Genomic DNA, 23,818 nt, shown 5'->3' with positions numbered 1-23,818 from the left:
TCTAATTTGATTGGATTTAGGATATATTTACAGATTAATTTCAAATGCATTTCAACTGCATCCTGTACGGGTAGTCCTTACATTACAAGCACAGTTGAGCCCAAAATTTCTATTGCTAAGTGAGACAGTTGTTATGTGAGTTTTACCCCATATTATGAGCTTTCTTGCCAGTGTTGTTAAATGAATCCCTGCAGTTGTTAAGTTAGTAAAATGGTTCCAGAGTGAATTTGGCTTCTCATTGACTTTGCTTGTCAGTGGATTGCAAAAGGTGATCACATGATCCCGGGACACTGCAACTGCGATAAATATGAAGCAGTTCCCAAGTGGAATCTGAATTTTGATCACGTGACCATGTGGATGATGCAATAGTCATGAGTGTGAAAAATGTCATGTCACTTTTTTCAGTGCTGTTGTAACTTCGAACGGTCACTAAAAGAATGGCTGTAAGTCTAGGACTGCCTGTAGAGGGGAAACACTTTGGGTTGTTTAAACTTTTATACTCGCCTTCCTCAAGTAAAATCCCAGAATAAATAGCAATAGTCATATGACTGAGAAGAATAATCTATAGTTATCTGTCTACAATAACTAGTAAGATGGCCCACTTTCAAAGTGCACTCTTCCTGACCAACTGAGGGGAAAAAGTTCTTCTCTGTTATGTAATCTGTTAAATTTTGAGCAATATAAAATTGGATATTCTCCAGCATGATGGATGAAGAATCCACCAATGGGTTATTTCAGTCCTCCTGCCCAATCAGACTAGGTTGTCATAGTTGTCTCGCCCGTCCTTGCCTGGTACCTTCCAGTTTCAACTTAGTCTGTTCGCCCATGAGGCCGTGACAATTTTGACTCCCAAATTCTGACTTCTAACAGAATTACTGTCCTAGATTCTCAGCATGCAATCTAAGACTTAGATCTATTAGATCTGTCTGTCTATTCTCTCTCTCTCTCTCTCTCTCTCTCTCTCTCTCTCTCTCTCTCTCTCTCTCTCTCTCTCTCTCTCTCTCTCTCTCTCTCTCCCTCCCTCCCTCCCTCTCTCCCTCTCACTCTCTCTCTCTCCTTTTGCCCAGATGGGAGTGCTGTCTGCCCATTTTAATGTTTTAAGGAGCGGGACACTTTGGAGGCCTAAGGTATTGACAAATTGACAATCAGACTTAAAAATGCTCTAATTTATCTTGATATTTTTTAACATTATTGAATGTATATAGGTAAATGCAACTATGCAGGAAAACACAGTAACATAGTAGTGTGATTCAACTATTATGAAACTTTTCTGGAATGAAGGAAGAATTATCTCGCCAATGGCTATGAGTTATTAATGACCGATGGTACTAATTTTTATTTCCATCAAGTTTATTCCTGCACTATACAGTTTTTCAGAATTCCTGTGGCTCACATTCAAAGGACAATGATGTGATATAGTTGTTTGAGAAGAGCTAGAAAACCCATGGTTTAAGTTCCTGCTCAGCTATGAAATTTCTTTGGAAAGATAGAATTATGACCTCTCTTGAACAAGCAGAACAGGTTAATATATAATAAAACAAAATCTTCTCTGACACTATGTCGTCCAGATATCTTGGCCTTCAGTTTTCATTGGTGAAACGTCTTGGAGTTATGGGGGAGACCAGTGCATCTGGATCTCTCCAGATTAGAGAGAATTAATATTTTATATTTATAAAGCGTTGAAGAGAAAGAATGATATTTAATAAGAGTGTTGATGTTTTGAAGTACGGCCTTAAGCTGCAAAGGTCACAGTGGAGGTCAATATGGCATTTATACATTCTGAAGGTAGATATATCCTCTGAGAAATTTTGACTTTGAATTGATGCCTATTTTGAGAGTATATGGAAGGTAATCTGCTTGCCTTGAAAAATTTAGGCCATGTCAGGATGTAACACCAAGCTATGGTTTAGCTTTTTATGAACAAGGAAATGTGGTTCTTTCTAAAAAGCAAAGATTGCCTTCTGCCCACTTTTGGGAATGGGAATTTATTATGTCAAAATTTCCCCTTTTCCACTGTCAGCAACACAGAGTCTGAGTCTTCAAAGCATCCCATTTCTCACATTTGGCAGAGCCAGCATCTGATTTAAGCCTGGAAAGTAAATTGCTTCTCACCTCCTGTAGTGAATGTCTCTGTGGGTCAGGGTTGAAATCCTTGGCAAAGCACACAGAGGAAGTTTGCATCAGAGCTGCCTTCACCACATCTGCTTTGTGAATAAATAGGACATTTATTTCTCAGTCGAGCTAAATATCTGACATATAAGACTGCACATATTCACACACCCCACTGTTGCCCCCCTGTGTCTCAAGTATTTTTGAGAATGCTTTAAAAGTCAACAATAAGAGAACAAGTTACCATGTTCACTTGGCTCCCATGACCAATTGATGAAAAAAAAAGAGACCAAAGAGACCATTTTAAAATATTATATGTGTTTGTAGCTGATTGGTTGCACACCCATTTCTTTAAATCCAGCAACATCTGTCCTGTAATTCAAACACCCTGGGAGCATTGTATTCTCAGCTTGAGGCACACTTTTTTTCCTCTAAACAAATGTTGATTGTTTCCTAAAGCAGCATCCGCATGTTGTTCTGACTTAAAAACTATATCCTTCACTTCAGAGGTGCATTGATTCTGGAAGATGACCAAAGGAGATCCAAGTACATTTCACAATTTATTGCACAAAAATTAGATTTAGTTAGTGATGCAATAAAGTTGCAGTTTTATGAGGAAAAACTAAATGTAGTTTGCTGCAATTTGATATTTTAAAAATCACAGAACAAATTTTTACAAAGTGTGCAGTCTTTGGCCAACTTTTTTTTTTTTTTTGCATTTTTGTACATGCGCTCTAGAACATAAATTTTGCAGTGAAAAAATGGAAATTCACAAGCAATTTTTAAAATGCAAACTATGTTTTAAAGAGATTTTTAAAGTTAATACAATATATTAAATCAATATGGTTGATACTTTTTGTCTGCCCAAAAGGTGCTCACATAAATAATATATATTTAGGTGCCCAGTCTATCATCTATATCTGTTCATCTATATAACTTCCAGGCTCCAGGATCCTTACTTTCAGAACACCTGGGGGAAGAGCCAGCTCTTAACAGCTTTCCAGAAGGTTAAGACCAGCCAGATCTCAAGGGAGAGTATTTTAAGGGCAGGGCTGCTATGGCAAACAAATCAAAACAAAAACCATACTTCCTAGATCCCACTAGATGGCAACAATATAGAGAAGGGACCTTAAGTGTGCCTACTTCATCTGATCTAGCAGAATATCCCCAATTGCATACTATCCCTGATTGGGGAAACGTTACCCCATCAAGTGTCAAAGATAACACATCTTTGGATCCAGGGAAGCCAAAATTCCAAACATCTTGCTAAAATGAGCCAGAACTGCTTCTTCTCCACCCAGACCCTCACAATCTCCAGGAACTGAGTCAGAATTGAAATGGCATCAACTGCCTGGCCAAAGGTGGAGGTGTATAATCTGGTACCATCAGCAGATTGGTGGTTATCCCACATGTCTAGGGCTGGATTTTCCCCCCAAGACTGACTGAAATTGGCCAATAGAGAAAGGAAGAGAACCACTGCAGGGCAGTGCTTCTCAGTCCCTGCAGCCAGCCCTTAAGGATAATAGTTAATAGTATCAGTAATGGTTAATAGTATCAGTAGTTGCTGACAGACACAGGAAGGCCAGGACAGTTGCACCATCTATGTGCCAAGCCCTCCATGAGATATTATATTATAGTTATTATTATGGTATGTTGAGATAACTTTATGATCACCTGAGATACTTAAGTGCCAAATGAAAACTAAGCTCAAATGACTCTCCATTTTTATTTGCAAAACACAGAATGGATTTTATATATTATCATATGACTTTATAACATGAATATAAGAACAGAATTTCAAAGTTTGAATAAGGTTAAGGAATCTGTAATCTGATTAATAATTCCCATAGAAATCACTGCAATGTCTGTAGGCTAAACATCATGTTTATGTTATAGGGAAATAGCATATTTTCATCTGATTTAACAGAAAAAATAACATATATGTCAGTTCCAGTAAGTAATGAGAATAATTTTATTTGTTTAATTTACTTTGTTCTTGGCTTTTGTTTCTGTTGTTTTAAATTATTATTATTATTTTTCTTGTGACAAAACAGCATAGCAATCTAAAATACAGACCTTATATAAAGTATTAAATTCACACAGATAAGAATTTTGAAAATCATATTTTAAATGTTAAGCAAATTCTACAATATAGATGAATTATACAGGATCTATGTTCCATAGAAATACTACATAGTGAGAGAAATATTAAAGATTTTTAACATTCTGTAATATATCTAAGTAGCATTATAAATAAATAAAATATAAGTGTAAAACATATGTAAAATGCACTTTTATATATAAAATATATTCAGATGTACCCTACTAATTAAATTGTATGAAATAACTACATTTGTGCATCATAATTTGCTTGGAAAAATATCAGTGATAACATTGTTGCTTAGTGAAATTTAATCATGCCTAAAAATGTTTTTATGACATAAATCTTGTTTAGAAATGGCATGAGTGCTTGTATGCAGATAGATGTGGTATGAGATTAGCTAACATTTTATATCCCACATTTAAAAAACTCCTGCTGTTCTTGCGGAGGCCTAAAATGGTGTGGACAACAGATGTGGAATATGGAATGTGTGGGAATATACTTTGGGGGGCACCTGTCTTGAAATTTGAAAGACAAGCCCAGTTTGAATGTGTTTCTTGCAGAAGCCAGAATATTGTCTTCTTTCTCTGCTTAAGTAAGAGTTAGAATGTATTTTAAATGCTACTATGCTACTTTGGGTTACACAGAATCTTGTGATAGTGACATATGACTTATTCTTTACTTATATCATTTTCTTTTACTATTTTATTTATTTTTTATTTTTATTCCCCCTGATAATGTAGTTTATGATCAGTTTTACAACTGAAGATTGATATAATGGAATAACAGAATAACACAGTCGGAAGGGACCTTGGAGGTCTTCTAGTCCAACCCCCTGCTCAGGCAGAAGACCCTGTACCATATCAGATAAGTGGCTGTCCAGTCTCTTCTTAAAAGCTTCTTAAAAGCCTCCAGTATTGGAGCATCCACAATTTCTGAATGCAAGCTGTTCCACTGGTTAATTGTTTTCACTTTCAGGAAATTTCTCTTTAGTTCTAGATTACTTCTCCCCTTGATTGGTTTCCATCCATTATTTCTTGTCCTGCCCTCTGGTGCTTTGGATAATAATTTGACCCCCTCTTTTTTGTGGGAGCCCCTCAAATACTAGAATACTGCCATCATGTCACCCCTAGTCCTTCTTTTCACTATACTAGAATTCCTGCAATTGTTCTTCATATAACCATCTTTGTTGCTCTTCTCTGCACTCTTTCTAGAATCTCAACATCTTTTTTATATTGTGGTGATCAAAACTGGATGCAGTATTTCAAATGTGGTCTTACCAAGGCATTATAAATTTCATGTGATTTTGATTGTATCCCTTAATGCAGCCTAGGCTTGTATTGACTTTTTTGGATAGCTGCAGCACTCTGCTGGCTCATATTTAAGTGATTGTTCACTGGAACTCCAAAGTCCCTCTCACAGTTACTGCTATTGAGCCACGTTTCCCCGAATCTGTACCTGCACATTTGTTTTTTCTTGCCTAAGTGTAAAGCCTTACTTTTGTCTTCATTGAATTTCATTTTGTTAGATAGGGCCCAGTGTTCAAGTCTGTTGAGATCCATTTGATCTTGAGCCGATCTTTTGGGGTATTGGTTATTCCTGCCAGCTTGGTGTCATCTGTTCACCTTCTGTTCCCTCATCTAATTCATTTATAAAGATATTGAAGAGTACTGGACCTAAAACAGAACCTTGGGTACACACTGCTTACTTCCCTCCATGTAGATGTAGTTTCATTAAGGACTACATGTCAGTGGTGGGATTCAAATATGTGAATAACTGGTTCTCTGTATGGATGCTGCTTCCAGAAGTCCATTCTGGGCTTGGGCAACAAAAAATTAGCTACTAGTTCTGCCGAAGTGGTGCAAACTGGCGGAATCCCACCACTGCTACACGTTGAGCGCTGTTTGTTAACCAATTACAAATCCATCTGGTGGTAATGCTGTCTATCACACATTTTTCTAGTTTAACAAGAAGTAGGTTAAGGTCTACTTTTTCAAATGCTTTACTGAAATCCAAGTATATTTCATCCACAGCATTTCATTGATCCACTAATCCGCTAAAACATATAAGGAACGGTTGCTGGAATTGGGTATGTCTAGTTTAACAAAGAGAAGGATGAGGAGGGACAGGATAGCAGTGTTCCAATATCTCAGGGGCTGCCATAAAGAAAAGGAGTCAAGCTATTCTTCAAAGCACCTGAAGGCAGGACAAGAAGCAACGGGTGGAAAGTAACCAACAAGAGAAGCAACCTAGAACTAAGGAGAAACTTCCTGACAGTTACAATAATTAACCAGTGGAACAACCTGCCTCCAGAAGCAGTGAATGCTCCAACACTGGAAGTTTTTAAGAAGAAACTGGACAGCCATTTGTCCGAAATGGTATAGGGTTTCCTGCCTGAGCAGGGGGTTGGACTAGATGACCTCCAAGGTCCCTTCCAACTTTATCATCATCATCATCATCATCATCATTATTATTATTATTATTATTAATTTAGTCACCTTGACAAAGAATGAGATAAGATTTGTTTGGCATGATCTGTTTTGACCAACCGATATTGGTTTCTAGTTATAAACTTGCTCGCCTCTAGGTGTTTGCAAATCTATTGCTTGATTATCTTTTCCAGGATTTTTCCAGGTATTGATGTCAGGCTGATTGGTCTGCAGTTTGCTGGATCTCTTTTTCTCCCCTTTTTTTGAAGATGGGAACCAATCAGTTCTTTTACTAGTTCTCTGGTTGTTACCTGACGTTCCAGGATCTTTGGAATATATGGTTCAATGGTCTGAGATCATGTCTGCCAGCTCCTTCAGAACTCTGGGATATAATCCATCAGGTCCTGGGGATTTGAACTCATCTAGAGTGGATAGGTGTTCTCTTACTATTTTCTTGCCTATTTTAATTTGTAATCCTAGCCTGTCTTTTACAGTTCTGTTTTTGGTCAGTTGTGCTATTTTTTTTCTTTTTATGTGAAGATAGGTGCAAAGAAAGAATTAAGCAGCTCTGCCTTCTCCCTGATGCCTTCCTCCCATTAGTGGACCAATTGTTTCCTTGACTATTTTTCACATGTTGAAAGAAACTTTTTTATTGTTATTTTTGACATTTGTTGCAAGTCTTAGTTCATTCTGAGCCTTAGCTTTAATGACTTTGTCTTAGCAGATTTGGGCTATATGCTGGTACTCTGTCTTAGTTATGTGTCCCTCTTTCCATTTTTTACAGTTATCCTGTTTGCTCTTCAGTTTTTCTGTAACCATGCTGGTTTCTTTTTGGAGTTCTTATTTTTCTTTTTTAGTGGTATTGTGTTGGATTGGGCTTTTATAATTATATTTTTTAGAGTTTCCCAACTCTTCTTGAGTTGTTTTTCCCATTAAAATTTTCATCCATGGAATTCTTCCCAAGCTCTCTTTAAGTTTGATGAAATCAGCTCTTTTAAAGTCTAAGATACTAATTTGATTTTGTTCTATTGCTTGTGTCTGCATTATATTGAATTCAAATATACATGGTCACTCTCCCCCAAAGTTCCTGTATCTCTGTTATCTCTGCTATCTCTGTTAATAAGAATTAAGTCCAGTATAGCTGACTCTCTAGCTCCCTCCTCTACCTTTTGGATGACAAAATTGTCAGCTAGGCTAGTAAAGAACCTGTTTGATTTCCCACTTGATGCAGAGTTTGTTTCCCAACTGATGTCAGGACATCAGATCTAGAGTCAAAAATAAGCAAAGCTGGCTCATTCTTTGTTTCTCTCTTCTCTCTTCAACATTTAGTACATTTTCTAAACATTTAACAGCCAGTTTTACAAACAGATTTATTTTACTTTTATTATTTATATTCTGTCTTTCTACCCATTGGGTACTTAAAGCAGTCTAATTACGAGTAGCTGAGAAATAAACTTCAGAATTTTCTCTTTAATTTAGTCAGCTTATCTGCTATCACACTGATCATGTTCTTGCAAAATTAGGCATAGAAAGCCTATGGAGATGGTTGGGCTGGAGTTATTCGTAATCATAGAGAGATAGATCTCTTTAGAATAAACTTCTACAATTGGGCAGTTTAATGGAGACTTTTTTTCTCAGTTCTGAGAGCATACTTCAGGATTTGTTTCAAATATTTCAAATTTAAAATGTATGGACACTTCAACTCCCAGAATTCCCCACCCAGCATAGAAAATTGCACACACGTAACCCATAGATCTTAAAGTTGCCATGTTTGAAAAACACTGGCATGGCTGATGGTTTTCCTTGTATTGAATTCTATAGTAGACACTAAATGGCTTCTGTATTGATACCAAATGGCATCCACTGATCTTCATTTTAGCTTTGCACACAGAAAAAGGAAATCACAGCCCCAGATCATCCTGCAAAACTTTTAAAAGATGTTTGCCAGATTTTGAGGAAACTGAAATTGTGTAAGAATAATGAGGATGATGCATAAGGATATTTATGCAAGGTTCCATATATCTATATTGATTCAAAGACAAGCAAGATAGTTTAGAGCATATGGATCAAAAACATTCTCAACAAAGTATTTTGCTGGTTAACAGACCTTTCTCTATAACAATGAACAAGGCCTGAGAGGTTTGAGGTTTTGCTATTCTCATGACAGAAATGCTTTCAGAGATCTTTTCCTGGCTTTTTATTTGATCAAATCAATTTACTTTTGCACCCCTCTCCCTCCCTCACCCACACAAACATGTACACATCAGGATGAAAGAAAAGATGCTTGCAGGGTGGATGGCAATGGTACCTTCTGCTTCCCCCATTGTTTGCATAATTTTAAAGCAATTAAACACTTCTGCCAAATTTCTTTTCAAGTGCACTGGGTAAAAATAAGAACAAAACAAAAACCTTTCCCCAAGCAGACAGATTTTCTTTTCTTGCCTGCCCCTCTTAGAATTTGCTCCCCAAAGTGCTATTTCTATGTTTGCATCCATGAAACCCATAGTAAAATAAAGCAAATGTCATGTTTATTTCCCCTTCTAATCAGAATGCAGGATTCTTTCCAGACAGGCCTAGGCAGGCAGGCAGGGAGGTGCTGGTTGAAAAAAAAAAAGGGGGGGGGGTCTGAATCAGGTAGAGCAATTTGGTCCATTGGCCAGCACCTAATTGTACTGGCCCAATGGCCTGCTCCAGCTTTCTTTAAATATATCTGTTACTGATAGATAAAGAAATGCTTGTAGTGCTTTCTTTAGTTTTACTTTGATTATCATTGTTCTGTGAAAGAAAACCTTATTTAAAAGTACCTTCCATCACTAGAAGAAAACAGCAGTATCTCTAATGTAGTGGCACAAAACACTTGTTAGTGCAGTGATTCCCCTGTCTGTAATTAACACCCCCCCCCAATTCCTTTGCTTGGGGGCAGGGAGGCCAGCTTACCCACTAGAATGTGGTCTCAGTTCAACCTGAGTGTGGGAACTGCAGTTCTGACTTTTAAAACTTTAAATCCCCCTGGCTTGTTACTTACACACACAAACACACACACACACACACACACACACAAAACAACCTCCCCCCAGCATTATCACCAGAGGGCTATGTCTGAAATATTTCTCATAAGCTGAAGGGAGCTTATGATTAAAGGGCGCAGATTTCAATGAGCACGGCAAGTTCTGATCTGTCCTTTTTTTCACCTCGACTGAGGGCAAAGACCAGCAGCTTGAAGTTGACCTCTGAAAGAAGCTTGCTCTGAAAAGGAAGATGTGAAAGGCTGGAAATGCTCTTTCTAATGCTTGCCTCTGGAGCCAGGAAAAGGCAGCTGTTTCTGGCCTTTCTATTTTTTTCCCCTGATAGCTGAAAGCTGGGCTTGTTGCCATATCTGTTTGTCTGTCTGAGTCTCCTTGTTTTTCTCAGAAAGCTTCAGAGACCAGTTGCCCGTAGCGGGTTGCTGGGAACTGAGGTTGTTCCTTGTGTCGTCTTAACACTCCATGCCAGAACGTTCATGCTTGAATAGGAAACAGCAAGATCTGTCAATATAGGCCTTTTCTTCGGAGCTTTGAGTCTGCATTCTCCACGGCCATCTGTTCCCTTTCACCCTTTTGGACAATGTTGCTATTTGAAACGTCTCTTCCTCCCATCTCCCACCCCCTCGTCCCATTTCTATTGCAAAACTAACAACAAAAAACTTTCTGTGAAATGCTTTGCTCTCCAATGCCTTATCTATCTCTTTTTCCAAATGTTACAAAAATGACATCTTCTTTCTTCCTTTTTTAAGATGAATGACTGAAAAAAATGAATATAGTACAGAAGAGATGAGATCAGGCCTTTTAAAAAAAATTGGCTCTACTATTTGCAGTAATGGTTTGTAATTTTGCTATATATAAAGTGTGCTTGCTATTATGTGCATTGGTTAGGGCACTAACTTTTTCCATTATACTTTCAGTGTTAGCGGCCCATAGGAGAAAGCAATAAGGTAATCACCACCCTCTGATCAGTTTCTGCAAAGATGCTATACAACTAGAGCTAATTGTGAATCATTGTCAATGTGAACCATTGGATTCACATGCCACAATGATTGTTTGCTTTTCAAACCATAACATTGTATATCTCCATGTTTTTCATGAATTTGCCATAATTTTCTTTAATTTTAAAAATGAGGGAGCAGATTCTGATGTCGGTTTCCTTTTATTAAAGAACTAGATCCCAGATTTTGTATTTTATATCATAGAAGCTGCAAGATTCTTGCTTCGTCACAAGTCTGACCTCTCATAGTCATTCCCATGTGCTTCTACCCTTCTCACATCATTCTTTTATCTCTGCATATAATTCATTCATTTATTTATTTTATTCAAGTTTTTATACTAGCAGCAGTAGCAATTGGCTATATACCTCTTCATAGTGCTTTACAGCCCTCTCTAAGCGAGTCAGCATATTGGCCCAACAATCTGGGTCCTCATTTTACTGACCTTGGAAGGATGGAAGGCTGAGTCAACCCTGAGCCGGTGAGAATCGAATTGCCGAACTGCAGGCAATCGGCAGTCAGCAGAAGTAGCCTGCAGTACTGCATTCTAACCACTACACCACCACAGCTCTTTAGTAGCAACATAAGCAGGAAATGGGACCATTCAAATACTTGGGACTCCAGGCTGGGGGAGGGGGGGAAACAGATTTGCAAGGCCTTCTGAAAGGCCAGCAGGGTTGAGGCCATCCTAATCTCAGGAGACAGGGTATTCTAGAGGGGAGACACTCTGGCAGAAAAGGCACACCTCCTGGTCCCTGCCAGCCAATATTCCTTGGCTCATGGGATCTTGTACAATGCCCACATTGAATGAGTAGAAATAACTGGAAAGAAAACGGTCCTCAAGTAATCTGGCCCAAACCATGAAGAGCTTTAAATGTGACAACCAGTACATTTGCATCCAGAAACACAGTGGCAACCAATGTAGCCCCTGAAGAAATAGTGCTACATGTGCTGAATAGCCAATACAATTTACAACCTATGCATTTGCATTCTGTACCAGCTGAAGCTTCCAAATGCTCCTCAAGGGCAGCCCCACAGTGAGCATGTTTCAGTAATCCATATGGGAGGTCAGGACAGTTGCAGTGACCAGAGCCTCCCAGTCCAGGAATGAGCACACAACTCAAAAGTGTGCAAAGGCCTTCTTAGCCATGGCTACCACCTGGTATTCCAGCAGGAGCCATGAGTTCAAGAGGTCTTCCAAGTCCATCTGAGGCACTAACATTCATTCTGGACCACAGGTGGAAAAAAACTGGTAGTGGAAGGCCCAAAGTCATCAATCTTGCTTTGGTTGAGCCAAAGCTCATTGCACCCCATCCAGGTCCCCTACAGTCTCCAGGTCCTGAGACAGCATATCCATAGTATCACTCAGGCAGCCTGGAATGGAGGTATAAACCCCAAACTGTTATATCACCTCACCCAGTAACCTCATATAGATGTAAAATAAAAGGGGAGAGAGAACTGAGCCCTGTGGCACCTCACAAAACAAGGATGTGGGCTGGATCTCTCCCTTCTATCAACACTGACTGGAACTGATTCCAGAGGAAGAACAAACAACACCACACCATGCCGCCCACCCCAACTTTTAAATCTAATCCGGAAGGATACCATGATTGATGGTATCAAAGGCCACTGAGATGTCAGAAAGAGCAAGGATGGAAGCACTCCTCCCAACATCCCAAGAAAACAGCATTGGGAGATAGCAGAGAGAGTAATTGTACCCTGCGCCTTTTGTTGGGATCTTTTGAGATTTGACCAGTTGATCAACATGGCTGGTCTCATAAGAGACAGAGAAGTATAGGTCATTTTCTATAGAGTGAAAAAAAATCTCATAATTCATAGTCTACTCATGGAAAACTTACAACCATTTTTCCCTTATGGTAGTATTCTGCTCTGGGTTTATAGAATGGGAACAGTGCCTGTCTCTATGCAAGACAAGTAGTTGCAGGATGACATGTGGTTACTTGAATCAAGCAATTATCATTACTATTCTCTTCAGTTTTTGTAATCTCTATTAAAATAGACACTCCAGTGACGGATTGCCTAGCTTCTTGCCATGCAAAGCTTTATATCTAGAGAGCTACGTATTTTTTTTAAAAAATATTGATCTTTATTAGCTGACACTCCAGGCCTTAAGTTCTGGGCCTTTATCCCAAAGGTACTTTTTCAAGAGGCAACTGGACTTTCTTGTTTTTCTTTGAAGACGTTTCGCTTCTCATCCAAGAAGTTTCTTCAGCTCTGACTGGATGGTGAGAAATAGAAGGATTCACTATCTAGTCAGAGCTGAAGAAGCTTCTTGGATGAGAAGCGAAACGTCTTCAAAGAAAAACACCCAGTTACCTCATGAAAAAGCACCTTTGGGATAATCATGACCATAGATATTCTGGGCCTTTAGATTTCCAAACCTCAGGAAGAATTGCAACTCAGCAGTAATATTTGTGTATTTAACAATTTTAAGTAATGCTTATGCATTTTTATTTTGTAGCTAATCTGATATAAAATTCTTATATGTTTACTAAAATATGTTTCTGCTGAATTAAAAATCAAAATTGGCTTGTAAGAATAAGTACCCAGTAATTAATATATCAGTAATGTTTTAGACTAAATGTTTTATTTACCTATTCAGCCATTATAATTCAAAAAGAAATGTACTTACAGCAGTTCTGATACGGTGAATGTTTTACAATAATTCATTTTTTCAAATCTAACTCTGAGCAGATGTTGCACTCAACTGTAGATAATCACTATTACTGGACTTAATTGACAAACATTTCAGAATCTTACCTGGAGCTTACTCTTTTAATTACTGCAACTTTATTGAATATCATAGGTTTCTAATAACATTAGTAACTGTTAAAGTTAGTGATTATATCCTAACATAATGCAATGGCTTGCATATTTCCATACTGTAATTGGGCAACAGTACCAACTTTTTCTGCAGTTTGTTATTGGAGATTAAGTGTGTCAATTAAAGGTACTTCAATTTCAAATTACTCTCCATTGGACCAGAAATTTTTACAATTTATGACTGTAGCTATGAACCATATACAGCTTCATGACTTTGTGATTTTTCTCTTGGTAGATGACTGGTGGAAGCTAATTGCTTGGGAATTAATTCACCCTGGATTTTTGTATCATTTTCAGTTTCTGCATAGATCTTGAAAAGTTTCATTTACTCCCAATACAGTCTGTTATGATCACAGTAATTATCTTGAATTTAATACTGTCAGGTGTTTCTGTTTCTAGAAAAGTTATTTTAAATGGGTAGAATAGTATGTTTCTGTTATGTCTCTAGAAACTATTGATGACATGTTAATGACAAAGCAGTTGTGCAGAATACGTGTGAGAGATTTCTTCAGTGTTTGTTTTTAACATAAGCCACAAAGAGGTCTCGAGAGTACATTGACGGCCGTATACATTTTCTTCAATCAATCAATCAATAATAAACTTCCTATAGTCAATTTCTCCTTGGAGCACACATTCCTTCACTAGCACAAAATTTCCAAGATGCTTTGTTGTTGTTGTTATTATTTTCTTTTTCTGGACATTTCCATTCTTTGCTTAATTCCCCTCTTGGTTCCTAACAACGGATGCACCTTTACTAGAATGGAAAATTTATTGTAAGGACACTCCATCTAGGAATTTGGCTAAGCCCTCCATCTCCTTCATTAAATAGAATGGTAACTTCAAAAATATGATTAGATCCTCAGAAGTATTGTTGTCATATTAGATTTCTATCCAGTTTTTATTACTTTACAAGTCACTCAAAATGGTGAACATACCTAATATGCTTTCCTTTTCTTATTTTCCCCACAATAAGCAACCTCGTTGTTCACTCCTAAGAGAAGCCCAGAACGCCCAGTATCCTGGTTTCTAGGCCAGCGCCTTACCTCTACACAAAATACTCTCCAACAAACGAGATTTATAAGGCTTCTGTAAGCATCAGCACACATGTTCTTTCAAGTTTATAAGAAAGACAAATATGCTTCAGGGTAGGCAGCTTTAGGCAGGTGCATCCTCAAGAAAATAGTTACAGTGACCTTATCTGATACTGCTTTGTTTTCCAAAATAGACACTTTAACATACAGGCCTTCTGCCTGTGCCATAAATAAAGGAGCAATGTTTAGCATTACTGCATTATCTCACATTTCCTTGTGTCCTTCCGTCTGTCTTACTCTCTACCAGTGAGATTTTTATAGTTCATCTCATAATCAGCTGCACAATCATTTCATGAATTTCAACTGAGAAATAATCTGTTCTTCAAACCCAGTTCAAAATTCAAGATTGAACCATGTCTGCTAGTTTTAAAGGGGTGCAGATGGGATAATTTCTAAGAACAATAATGAATTCACAATAATGAATTTTCCATTTTTCCTTATAAGACAAAGTAGTTTTACATAACACAGTAATAATAGAATCTGTATTTTATATACATAAAATCAATAGTTTGGTATAATTATTGCTTAGGTTTTTAGATTTCTGTTAATTTCTGTCACTAAACAGGTAGGAAAAGATATGTACATGCTTATCCCATTGAGAGAAGGACGGATGCCTTTTTCAAGATGGTGCCTATCAGCTTCTGCTGTGAGTCATGGCTGGCTGACGACCATTGGGTAGAACAGAAGACTGATGAGTAGGCCAGTCTGGAGCATGAGAGAAGGGAGATCATTCACAAGTGCTCCAAATGGCAGCTCCTCACAAGGAGACCTTAAAAGAGTGGTCTCCCATGAGATTGAGTCAAGGGAGACATCTTTGCTCTCAGTAGCGGTGGTCCCTTTAATAAAGACACTCAGCCAGCCACATCATTTTGTAATCACATTTGGAAATGTTGAATGTAACCACTTTAGGTATATTAGACACCTCAAAATGGTGAGTTTTTAGAGAACTTCACCAATGTAGCCATTGTGACTGATTCTCAGAGACTGCCTGGATAAGTTCGTGCAGTTTTCTTGTCACAGTTTTTCAGAAATTACCAAACTAAAGCTATAACATGGGGCACTACATGGGAGCTACCTTTGGAAAGTAGCTAGAAGCTCCAGCTGGTAGAGAATGCAGACAATTTTGGGTGCCCAAAGAATGGCAAATGTAACGCCTTTGCTCTGCAAACTGCATTGGGTGCCAGTTTACTTCTGAGTCCAATTCATGGTGCTGGTTATGACCTGTAAAGCCCTAGGGCCAGGCTACATACAGAACCGTCTTCATTCCATTACTTCGGCCCATCTCACCCAATCAGGCAGGGAAGGTATGTTGCAGACCCTGACAGTTAAAGAATTCTAACTGACAGTGTTAGACACAAAAATAGTCACAAATTGAAATCCACTCTACTTGAGTTACAAATAGAAAAGAAGTTTATTAGACTTCACAACAAAGTCTAAAAAGTAACGGTTTGCAAAGCGTGGTGGATTTAGGAAGGCAAACAATGCAATGTAGCCAAGCACTGAACCACACCCCAAATTCCAAAATCACATATTATTATACATCCTATCGCGACGCCCCATTCCCTCCCCCATAGTCCCATTGGCTTAGGCTTTGGAGGTTACAATATATCAGAAGCGCCTAAACAGAATACATTATCTCCGCCCCTGTTTGCTTACATTATACTAATAAGATCCCTCTCCTACTATCCTGTTTACTCAGACCATATATGTACATGGTTATCAATTCTGGAGGAGAGATGTCTCCCATCTTCTACACCTGTCAGATCAAGTAGGGGTACCAGGCACCAGAAGGTACTTAAAAACAATTCCTAGATTTGGGAATTGGGCCCCACAGTAACTACTGTTCTTCCCCCCCCCCTGCCTCCACCTGAGGCTTGTATTTTTCCCCATATACTCTACTCAGGCAATTGATTATAAAATGATAATTATAAGATATAAAATATGATTACATGATAATACTAAAAGCATATATATATTTATTTTTAAATGTCCTCGCTACTTCCAGTTATTTTCCACAACGGGGTCCAGGAAGAGAGCCTTCTCTGCCATTGCCCCCATCCTGTGGAACATTCTCCCCACCAGAAGTGAGGCAGGACCCCACTATCCTAGCTTTCCAGAAAGGGGTGAAAACATGTCTCTGCAACCTTGCTTGGGAAGCACAGAGGAGCACATGGGCGGGTCAGCTGGACAGAGCTCCGAAAGTCTTCCCTTTGCTTTTTAACTAATTTTTAGCAGTGTTTTAAATCCATTCTTGCTTCTTTAAATTTTTTACTTTTATGTAGTGTTTTTATGTTTTAATATTTTATTGTAAACTGCCCAGAGGCAGAGAGAGAGAGAATAATCTTCTAATCTACTAGATACAATATATCCTGAGGGATTCTAGGGTGTGCCTATCCTGAACCTCATCCTTACTCCCCACCCAGCTTGGAACTGTGCAGTCTCTTAATTTGGGCCTTTCTCCGATAAGATTTACTGTCTCCTGCTAGGAAAGGTCTGTGTTGCCAAAATTCTTATCCACCGATTTTCCATGTGCACATTCCATTTCAGTCTCCCAGCTAGCTTTGTGCCTAAGGGAGGACTAGAACTCAGAACCTCTCGGTTGCTAACCTGGTGTCTTAACCACTTCACCAAACTGGCTCTCTTTAGCATTTTATAGGATTGTAACACTGCAATTTATAATGGCTATCATAGGGCAATTAGCACTGAATTATAATCTTGGTAAATTAAAACAAACAATAAATCTGATTTTTTTTCTTTTTTGCCCTTTCCTATGAGTTTTATCTATTAATAAGAAAATATTGCTAGTGAAGTTGAACATATGGCAGGAAAATGGATTTGCTTGAGCATCCTAACCTTCTGTTCTCTTATTCTGATTGTGTAATGAATGTTATTAAAACCATGAAAGAAGATTGATGGTCTGATAACAATTCATTTTACACTTGACATAGTAACATAAGCAGCATATTTTAGCCGCCTCTTTCCTTGCCTTTTGCAATATTCTGCCACGAGACATCCGTTGTGCTCTAGCATTCAGCAGTGGAAGATGGAGAAGACCGATACCAATCTGTCAACTACTGAGGAATTGCTCTGTTTCCTCCATAGTTCACACTGGGCTTGGCTCTGTTTCACTTGACATGAAGGACTGAAGAAAGCTTCTAGCATTTCTTCTATAAATAGAACGTAAAGATTAATTTTCCTACTGCCCTATAAAAGGGAAGTTGGTCTATTCTAAAATAATTTGCACTTAAACATATGCACAAGGAATTCTACCTGTGAGGGCTTATCTAAATACAGGTCATAAAAATAATCTGTCAAGCAGTTGTCCATGCTGGTACTATTATAGCCTGGTACAACAAGGTTTTACCACTCAGACATGAGGGCAAAGTAATTATTTTCTTTGTAATCATTGTGTCCTTGAACCTAGTTCTGTCTACTAAAGGGTACCTGTTGACATCATTGGGTGTGTTATTGAATTAAGAGTAATAATCTACTTCCTCTATTTCTATGCTGTAAATTAATGATTTTCTAATGATTTTGTGGTCAGTTTACAATTTCTATACAGTATGAGAGGTGATAAACAGTGCAATAATAAGAGCTTCAGAAAGTTTGTCATGACTTGAATAATAGCCCCTTGATTTTCTGATGAGGCAAACTATACCTTACATCTGTCCATGCCATTAAATGAATATACCTATTCATTTAATGGCATGATAGAAAGTCTATAGTACTTGTTGAGTGAGAAGTTGTCAGGGTTGGTTGTGAGCTTTTACTTTTTGAGCAATTTGAATGGAGCAGCAGACATGGTGAAAAGTGAAGAGCCCTTTGGCAGATAGCTAGAAGTTTAGGCATGCACAAGAATTGCTCAAAATACAATCCAACAAGTCTTTTGTAGTTATTTAATGAAATTGTCATAGGTGTATACTATAGGCTACTCAACCGAACAGAGGAAATAGATGAACTTTTTGCTAGTCAGTTAACTAAGGTATGTAGGAAGCACAACACAATAGTAATGGGGGACTTTAATTACCCTGACATCAACTGGGAGACACTCTGCACCAAGTGGAAGATCAAACAGATTCCTGACAAACCTAGCAGATAATTTGTCTCCCAAAAAGTAGAGAAGGGAACTAGGGGATCAGCCATATTGGACTTAATTCTCACTAACAGAAGGTGTTAAAGCCACAGGAACCTTCGGTGGGGAGTGATCATGCAATATTGGAATTCAACATTATGCAAGCACAAGCAATAGAACATAGCCAAACTAGAGTCTTGGACTTTAAGAAAGCTAATTTCAATAAACCTAGAGCTTGGGAAGGATTCCATGGATGAGAATCCTCATGGGGAAAACAACTCAAGAAGCTTGGGAAATTTTGAAAAGTGAGATTATAAAAGCCCAGTCTAGCACAATACCAACGAAGAAGAAAAATAACCAGCATGGCTTCATAAAGAACTCTCTGATAAATTGAAAGATAAAAAGGACAAGTATAAAAATTAGAAAGAGGGGCATATAACTAAGGCAGAATATCAGCAAATAGCCCAAGCCTGCAAGGATGAAGTGAGGAAAGCTAAGGCTCAAAATGAACTAAGTCACAAATAACAAAAAAAGCTTCTTTCAACATGTAAAAAACAAGAAAAAAGTTAAGGAAATGATTGGTCCATTAGTGGGAGAAAGTGGCAAGAAGGTGACAAGCAACAGGAAGAAAGCAGAATTACTTAACTTGCTTTTTGTATCTGTCTTTACACAAAGGGAAAAAACAGACCAAAACAGTACCATAAAAAACATATTAGAAACACAAGTTAAGGTAGGCAAGAAAATGGTAAGTGAGCACCTGTGCACCCTAGACAAGTTCAAATCACCAGGACCAGATGGACTACACCCCAAGGTTCTGAAGGAACTGGCAGATGTGATCTCAGAACCACTGAACTATATCTTTCAAAGATCCTGGAGCACTGGGGAACTACCAGAGGACTGGAAAAGAGCTGATGTAGTTCCCATCTTCAAAAAAGGGAAAAAATGGACCCAGGAAACTACAGACCTATCAGTCTCACCTCAATACCTGGGAAGATTCTGGAAAAGATAATCAAGCAAGGAATCAACAAACACTTAGAGGCAAACAAAGTCATTATCAAAAACCAACATGGGTTTGTCAAAAACAGATCATGCCAGACAAATCAAATCTTTGACCAGGTGACAAAATTAGTGGACCAGAGGAATGCTGTGGATGTAATTTACTTGGAATTCAGTAAGGCATTTGATAAAGTAGACCACAACCTACTACTTGATAAGATAGAAAAATGTGGGTTAAACACCAAATGGATTTGTAGCTGGCTGACTGGCCGTACTCAGCTTGTGGTCCTCAATGGAACTGCATCTACATGGAGGGAAGCATGTAGTGGAGTGCCCCAAGGCTGTACAACATCTTCATCAATGATTTGGATGAGCGGATAGGTAGGGAATTCATCAAATTTGCAGACGACACCAAACTGGCAGGAATAGCCAACAGTCCAGAAGATAGGCTTAAGATACAGAAGGATCTTGACAGACTTGAACATTGGGTGCTATTTAACAAAATGAAATTCAATGGCAAAAGAAGTAAGGTTCTACATTTAGGCAAGAAAAACAAAATGAACAGGTACAGTATAGGTGGTACCATGCTCAATAGTAGTAACTATGAGAGGAATATGAGTCAGCAGTGTGCTGCAGTTGCCAAAAAAGCCAACACAGTGCTAGGCTGCATTATCAGAGGGATAGAATCAAGGTCATGTGAAGTGTTAACACCTTGGTAAGGCCACATTTCGAATATTACATCCAGTTTCGGTCACCACAATGTAAAAAAGATGTTGTGACTCTAGAAAGAATACAGAGAAGAGCAACAAAGATAAATTGGGTATGTCTAGTTTAATGAAGAGAAGGACTAGGGATGACATGATAGCAGTGTTTCAATATCTCAGGGATTGCCACAAAGAAGAGGGAGTCAAGCTATTCTCCAAAGCACCTAAAGGCAGGACAAGAAGCAATGGATGGAAACTAATCAAAGAGGGAAGCAACCTAGAACTAAGGAGAAATTTCCTGACAGAACAATTAATCAGTGGAATTGTGAATGCTACAACACTGGAAGTTTTTAAGAAGAGACAGGACAACCATTTGTCTGAAATGGTATAGGGTTTCCTGCCTGAGCAGGGAGTTGGACTAGAAGACCTCCAAGGTCCCTTCTATTATTTTTTTTTAAATTATTTCATTATTAAATCATTTGTTTACTGAGCAGAACTTTATTTATTGGGCAAAATCATGCTAATTGCAAGCAATTGGTGTTGGGCTACTAGTTCATAACTCGATAGGTTATCATCTGAATGCTGAAGTGGAATAGCAAACCAGGTTGGTGTAGTTATCTAAGGCACCAAGCTAGAAACTGGAAGACTTTTGAGCCTGATCAAGTCATCAGGAGTCAAGACTAACTTGAAGGCAAGAAATGAAGAAAGAAAGGAATGGAATAGAATAAATACCTAATGTGGAATTTTTCAACTTAAGTTAATAACAAAACAATTGCCTAAAGCTTTTCTCATAGTTTTAGACAATACATTTGTCATAAATTTAAGTACTAAAAGCAGAAATTTCATGTTTTCTTAGGATCATTTCAAATCCATTTTTAGCCATAGAAATTCACTTACTGACTTTGTGTGAGTTACTGTCTCTTAGACTAAGCTATTCCAGAGGGCTGCTGCTATGGGTATAAAATGAAGAGTGATTCTCATGAGAATTGTCTTGCACTCATGGAAGAAATCCTGGTATAAATCTAACAAAATAAATATAAATAACTCCAGATAGAACATAAAATTTCTTCACTGCAGAGGAATGGATTAGCCATGATAAATGCAAGAGAAAAATATTATTTATTTCTGGGTACAATATAATAATCATAGATCTTATTATATTTGAACCAGGTCTTTTTCAGACTCTCTGTTCCTTGCAATATTACCAAAGAGTTTGAAATTTGTTCTAATATATATTACTGTCTTCTGTATTTTAGTGGAACACATGGGTGCAAGCTTCTTCTGTCTGGTGTGATATGAAAATTGTGATAAGTGTAAGAATTAGTACATGGATACCAATCCTTTAAAACAGGGGTGTCAAACTGCTGGCCTGCAGGCTGGACGTGTCATGAGGAAACCGCGCCTACCCCATTGCCGGCAATGGGGAAAAAGCTCCGATACATCGCGCAACGTCACATGATGTCACGAGTTTGACATTAAAATATTGTTATAGACAATATTAGCAGATGTCTATAACAAACATAGTTATATTGTGTGTCACCTTTTTTAGTTCATTGTGACTTTTTTTTACACTTAAACTATAAATTTAACTTCAGTTTCAAAAACATAACATTAATATTTGTATCATTTTTTTATTCTAGGATCTTCTAGAAATGGAGATGGGGATTCTGGCTACGTGACTGCGGCATTGGGGAACACATGGAGTCATTGCGTCAATACAAGACTCATTTTACAGTATTTCGATTCAAAGACAAGACAGGTGAGGAACCAAAGGAGGCATATTATTTCTACTGTCAAATCTCATAAACTATGTGGTCAAATTGGTCTGTTTTGTTGAAAGAAATTACTCTAGTTTGTAATTCGCAATTGGAAGGTGGAAGCAGGGAGGTTTCCCAAATAAAAAATGCTTGTCTATTATATCTACTTTCCCTCCTGAAGTGAAATTGTTGCTGGAACATTAACTTCAGAACTAAATATTAGGCAAAATATTTTGGGTTAAAGCAAAATATGTATGTCCTAAAGTTGCTTTTTCATGAGGCAAGTGGACTTTCTTTTTAATCTTTGAAGACATTTCACTTCTCATCCAAGAAGCTTCTTGAGCTCTGACTGGATGGTAGGGAATGGAAGGATCCATTCAGAGCTGAAGAAGCTTCTTGGATGAGAAGCGAAACGTCTCCAAAGAAAAAAAAGTAAGTCCAGTTGCCTCACAAAAAAAACACCCTTGGGACAACTTTGACCTGGATATATGTAAGTACTGAAGAGGAAAAAGAGGTATAGAAAAACTATGGGTCTCTGTACTTATGCCCCATCCTGTGGTTGTGTAGTTCCTCACTCTTTACAAGTTAAGATATAACTTCTGAATGAAGAACTTTTTCTATTGAGGGACACCACCAATGTGATTAAACCCTGATTTCTAGGGTTCCAAGCTGGGGAGATGCAGAAAGGACTGGGAGAAGTCACAAAATCTGAACACGCTACATTCATGTTGCCTTTTCATTCAAGTAATATAAAAATCAGAAAATTGTCCCTTATTGTCCCGCGCATTATAGCCTAGCAATTTTCCACTCTAGATAAATATTGAGCCCTGTTAAAGCAAGCAACAAATTCCCTGGTGTACCCATGCCAGACATAACTTTCCGGTGCTCTTGGTTACAGACCAGCTGGTTTTGCTCTTGTCTGATTACTGCTGTATAAATAGCATTCCAGCATTCTGTCATAAAACTATACTTTAGAATAGTGGTAACTGGAGAATAAGTTATATTAAATATTGAAAGGAAGAATGTATAAATTGTGCATCTGAGTCCTTTAAATTCTGAAAGACCTAATATTAGAGAAAATGCTACACTTAACTGGGGTTACAACTGTTTACTCCAAACTCTGGGATGAAATATATGCAATCAGTTATTTTAGAAAGAACAAACTAATAAAAATGGGAGAGAAGATAGAAGCATTCAGTGTAATGTTTACAAAAAGGCATAATGTTTCTATCTTTTAATTGTTATAATTTGATTTTTATTAAAATAAATATATACTTACTAGTATATTAATTAATATAAAGCATTTGTTTGTTTGTTTGTTTATTTATTTAAATTTGTATACCGCCCTATCTCCCTTACGGGACTCAGGGCAGTGAACAGGCGATAATAAAAATCACAATAAATATCTATTCTAAAATCAGATTAAATAAATAAAGGCCTGCTCTAAAATACCCCATATAAAACCTATACTAAAACATAATTAAGACTACGCCAGGCCGGCCGCACGGAATAGATGGGTTTTCAGGGCTCGGCGAAAAAGGCGCAGGTCCGCAGTTGTACGTAGGTCGGGGGGTAGGTCATTCCAGAGGGCAGGAGCTGCCACAGAGAAGGCTCTCCCCCTGGGGGTCGCCAGCCGGCATTGACTGGCCGACGGCACCCTAAGGAGGCCCTCTCTGTGGGAGCGGACTGGTCGAAGG

At 38.1% G+C, this 23,818-nt stretch overlaps 1 protein-coding gene across 2 annotated transcripts in view; it reads left to right on the top strand.

The window, feature by feature from the left end:
• The window catches only part of RAD51B (RAD51 paralog B), a 320,577-nt gene that overhangs the window by 123,655 nt on the left and 173,104 nt on the right, over window positions 1-23,818 (top strand). For both annotated transcript variants that reach the window (XM_015814093.1, XM_015814094.1), the window contains exon 9: window positions 22,005-22,123. In XM_015814093.1, coding sequence (XP_015669579.1) covers window positions 22,005-22,123 — 119 coding nt within the window. The remainder of the gene's footprint in view (window positions 1-22,004; window positions 22,124-23,818) is intronic.

This window comes from Protobothrops mucrosquamatus, unplaced genomic scaffold (genome assembly GCF_001527695.2).
Source record: "Protobothrops mucrosquamatus isolate PMUCROS unplaced genomic scaffold, P.Mucros_1.0 scaffold218, whole genome shotgun sequence".
Classification (NCBI taxonomy): domain Eukaryota; kingdom Metazoa; phylum Chordata; class Lepidosauria; order Squamata; family Viperidae; genus Protobothrops; species Protobothrops mucrosquamatus.
This window is presented reverse-complemented; position numbering and strand designations above follow the sequence as displayed.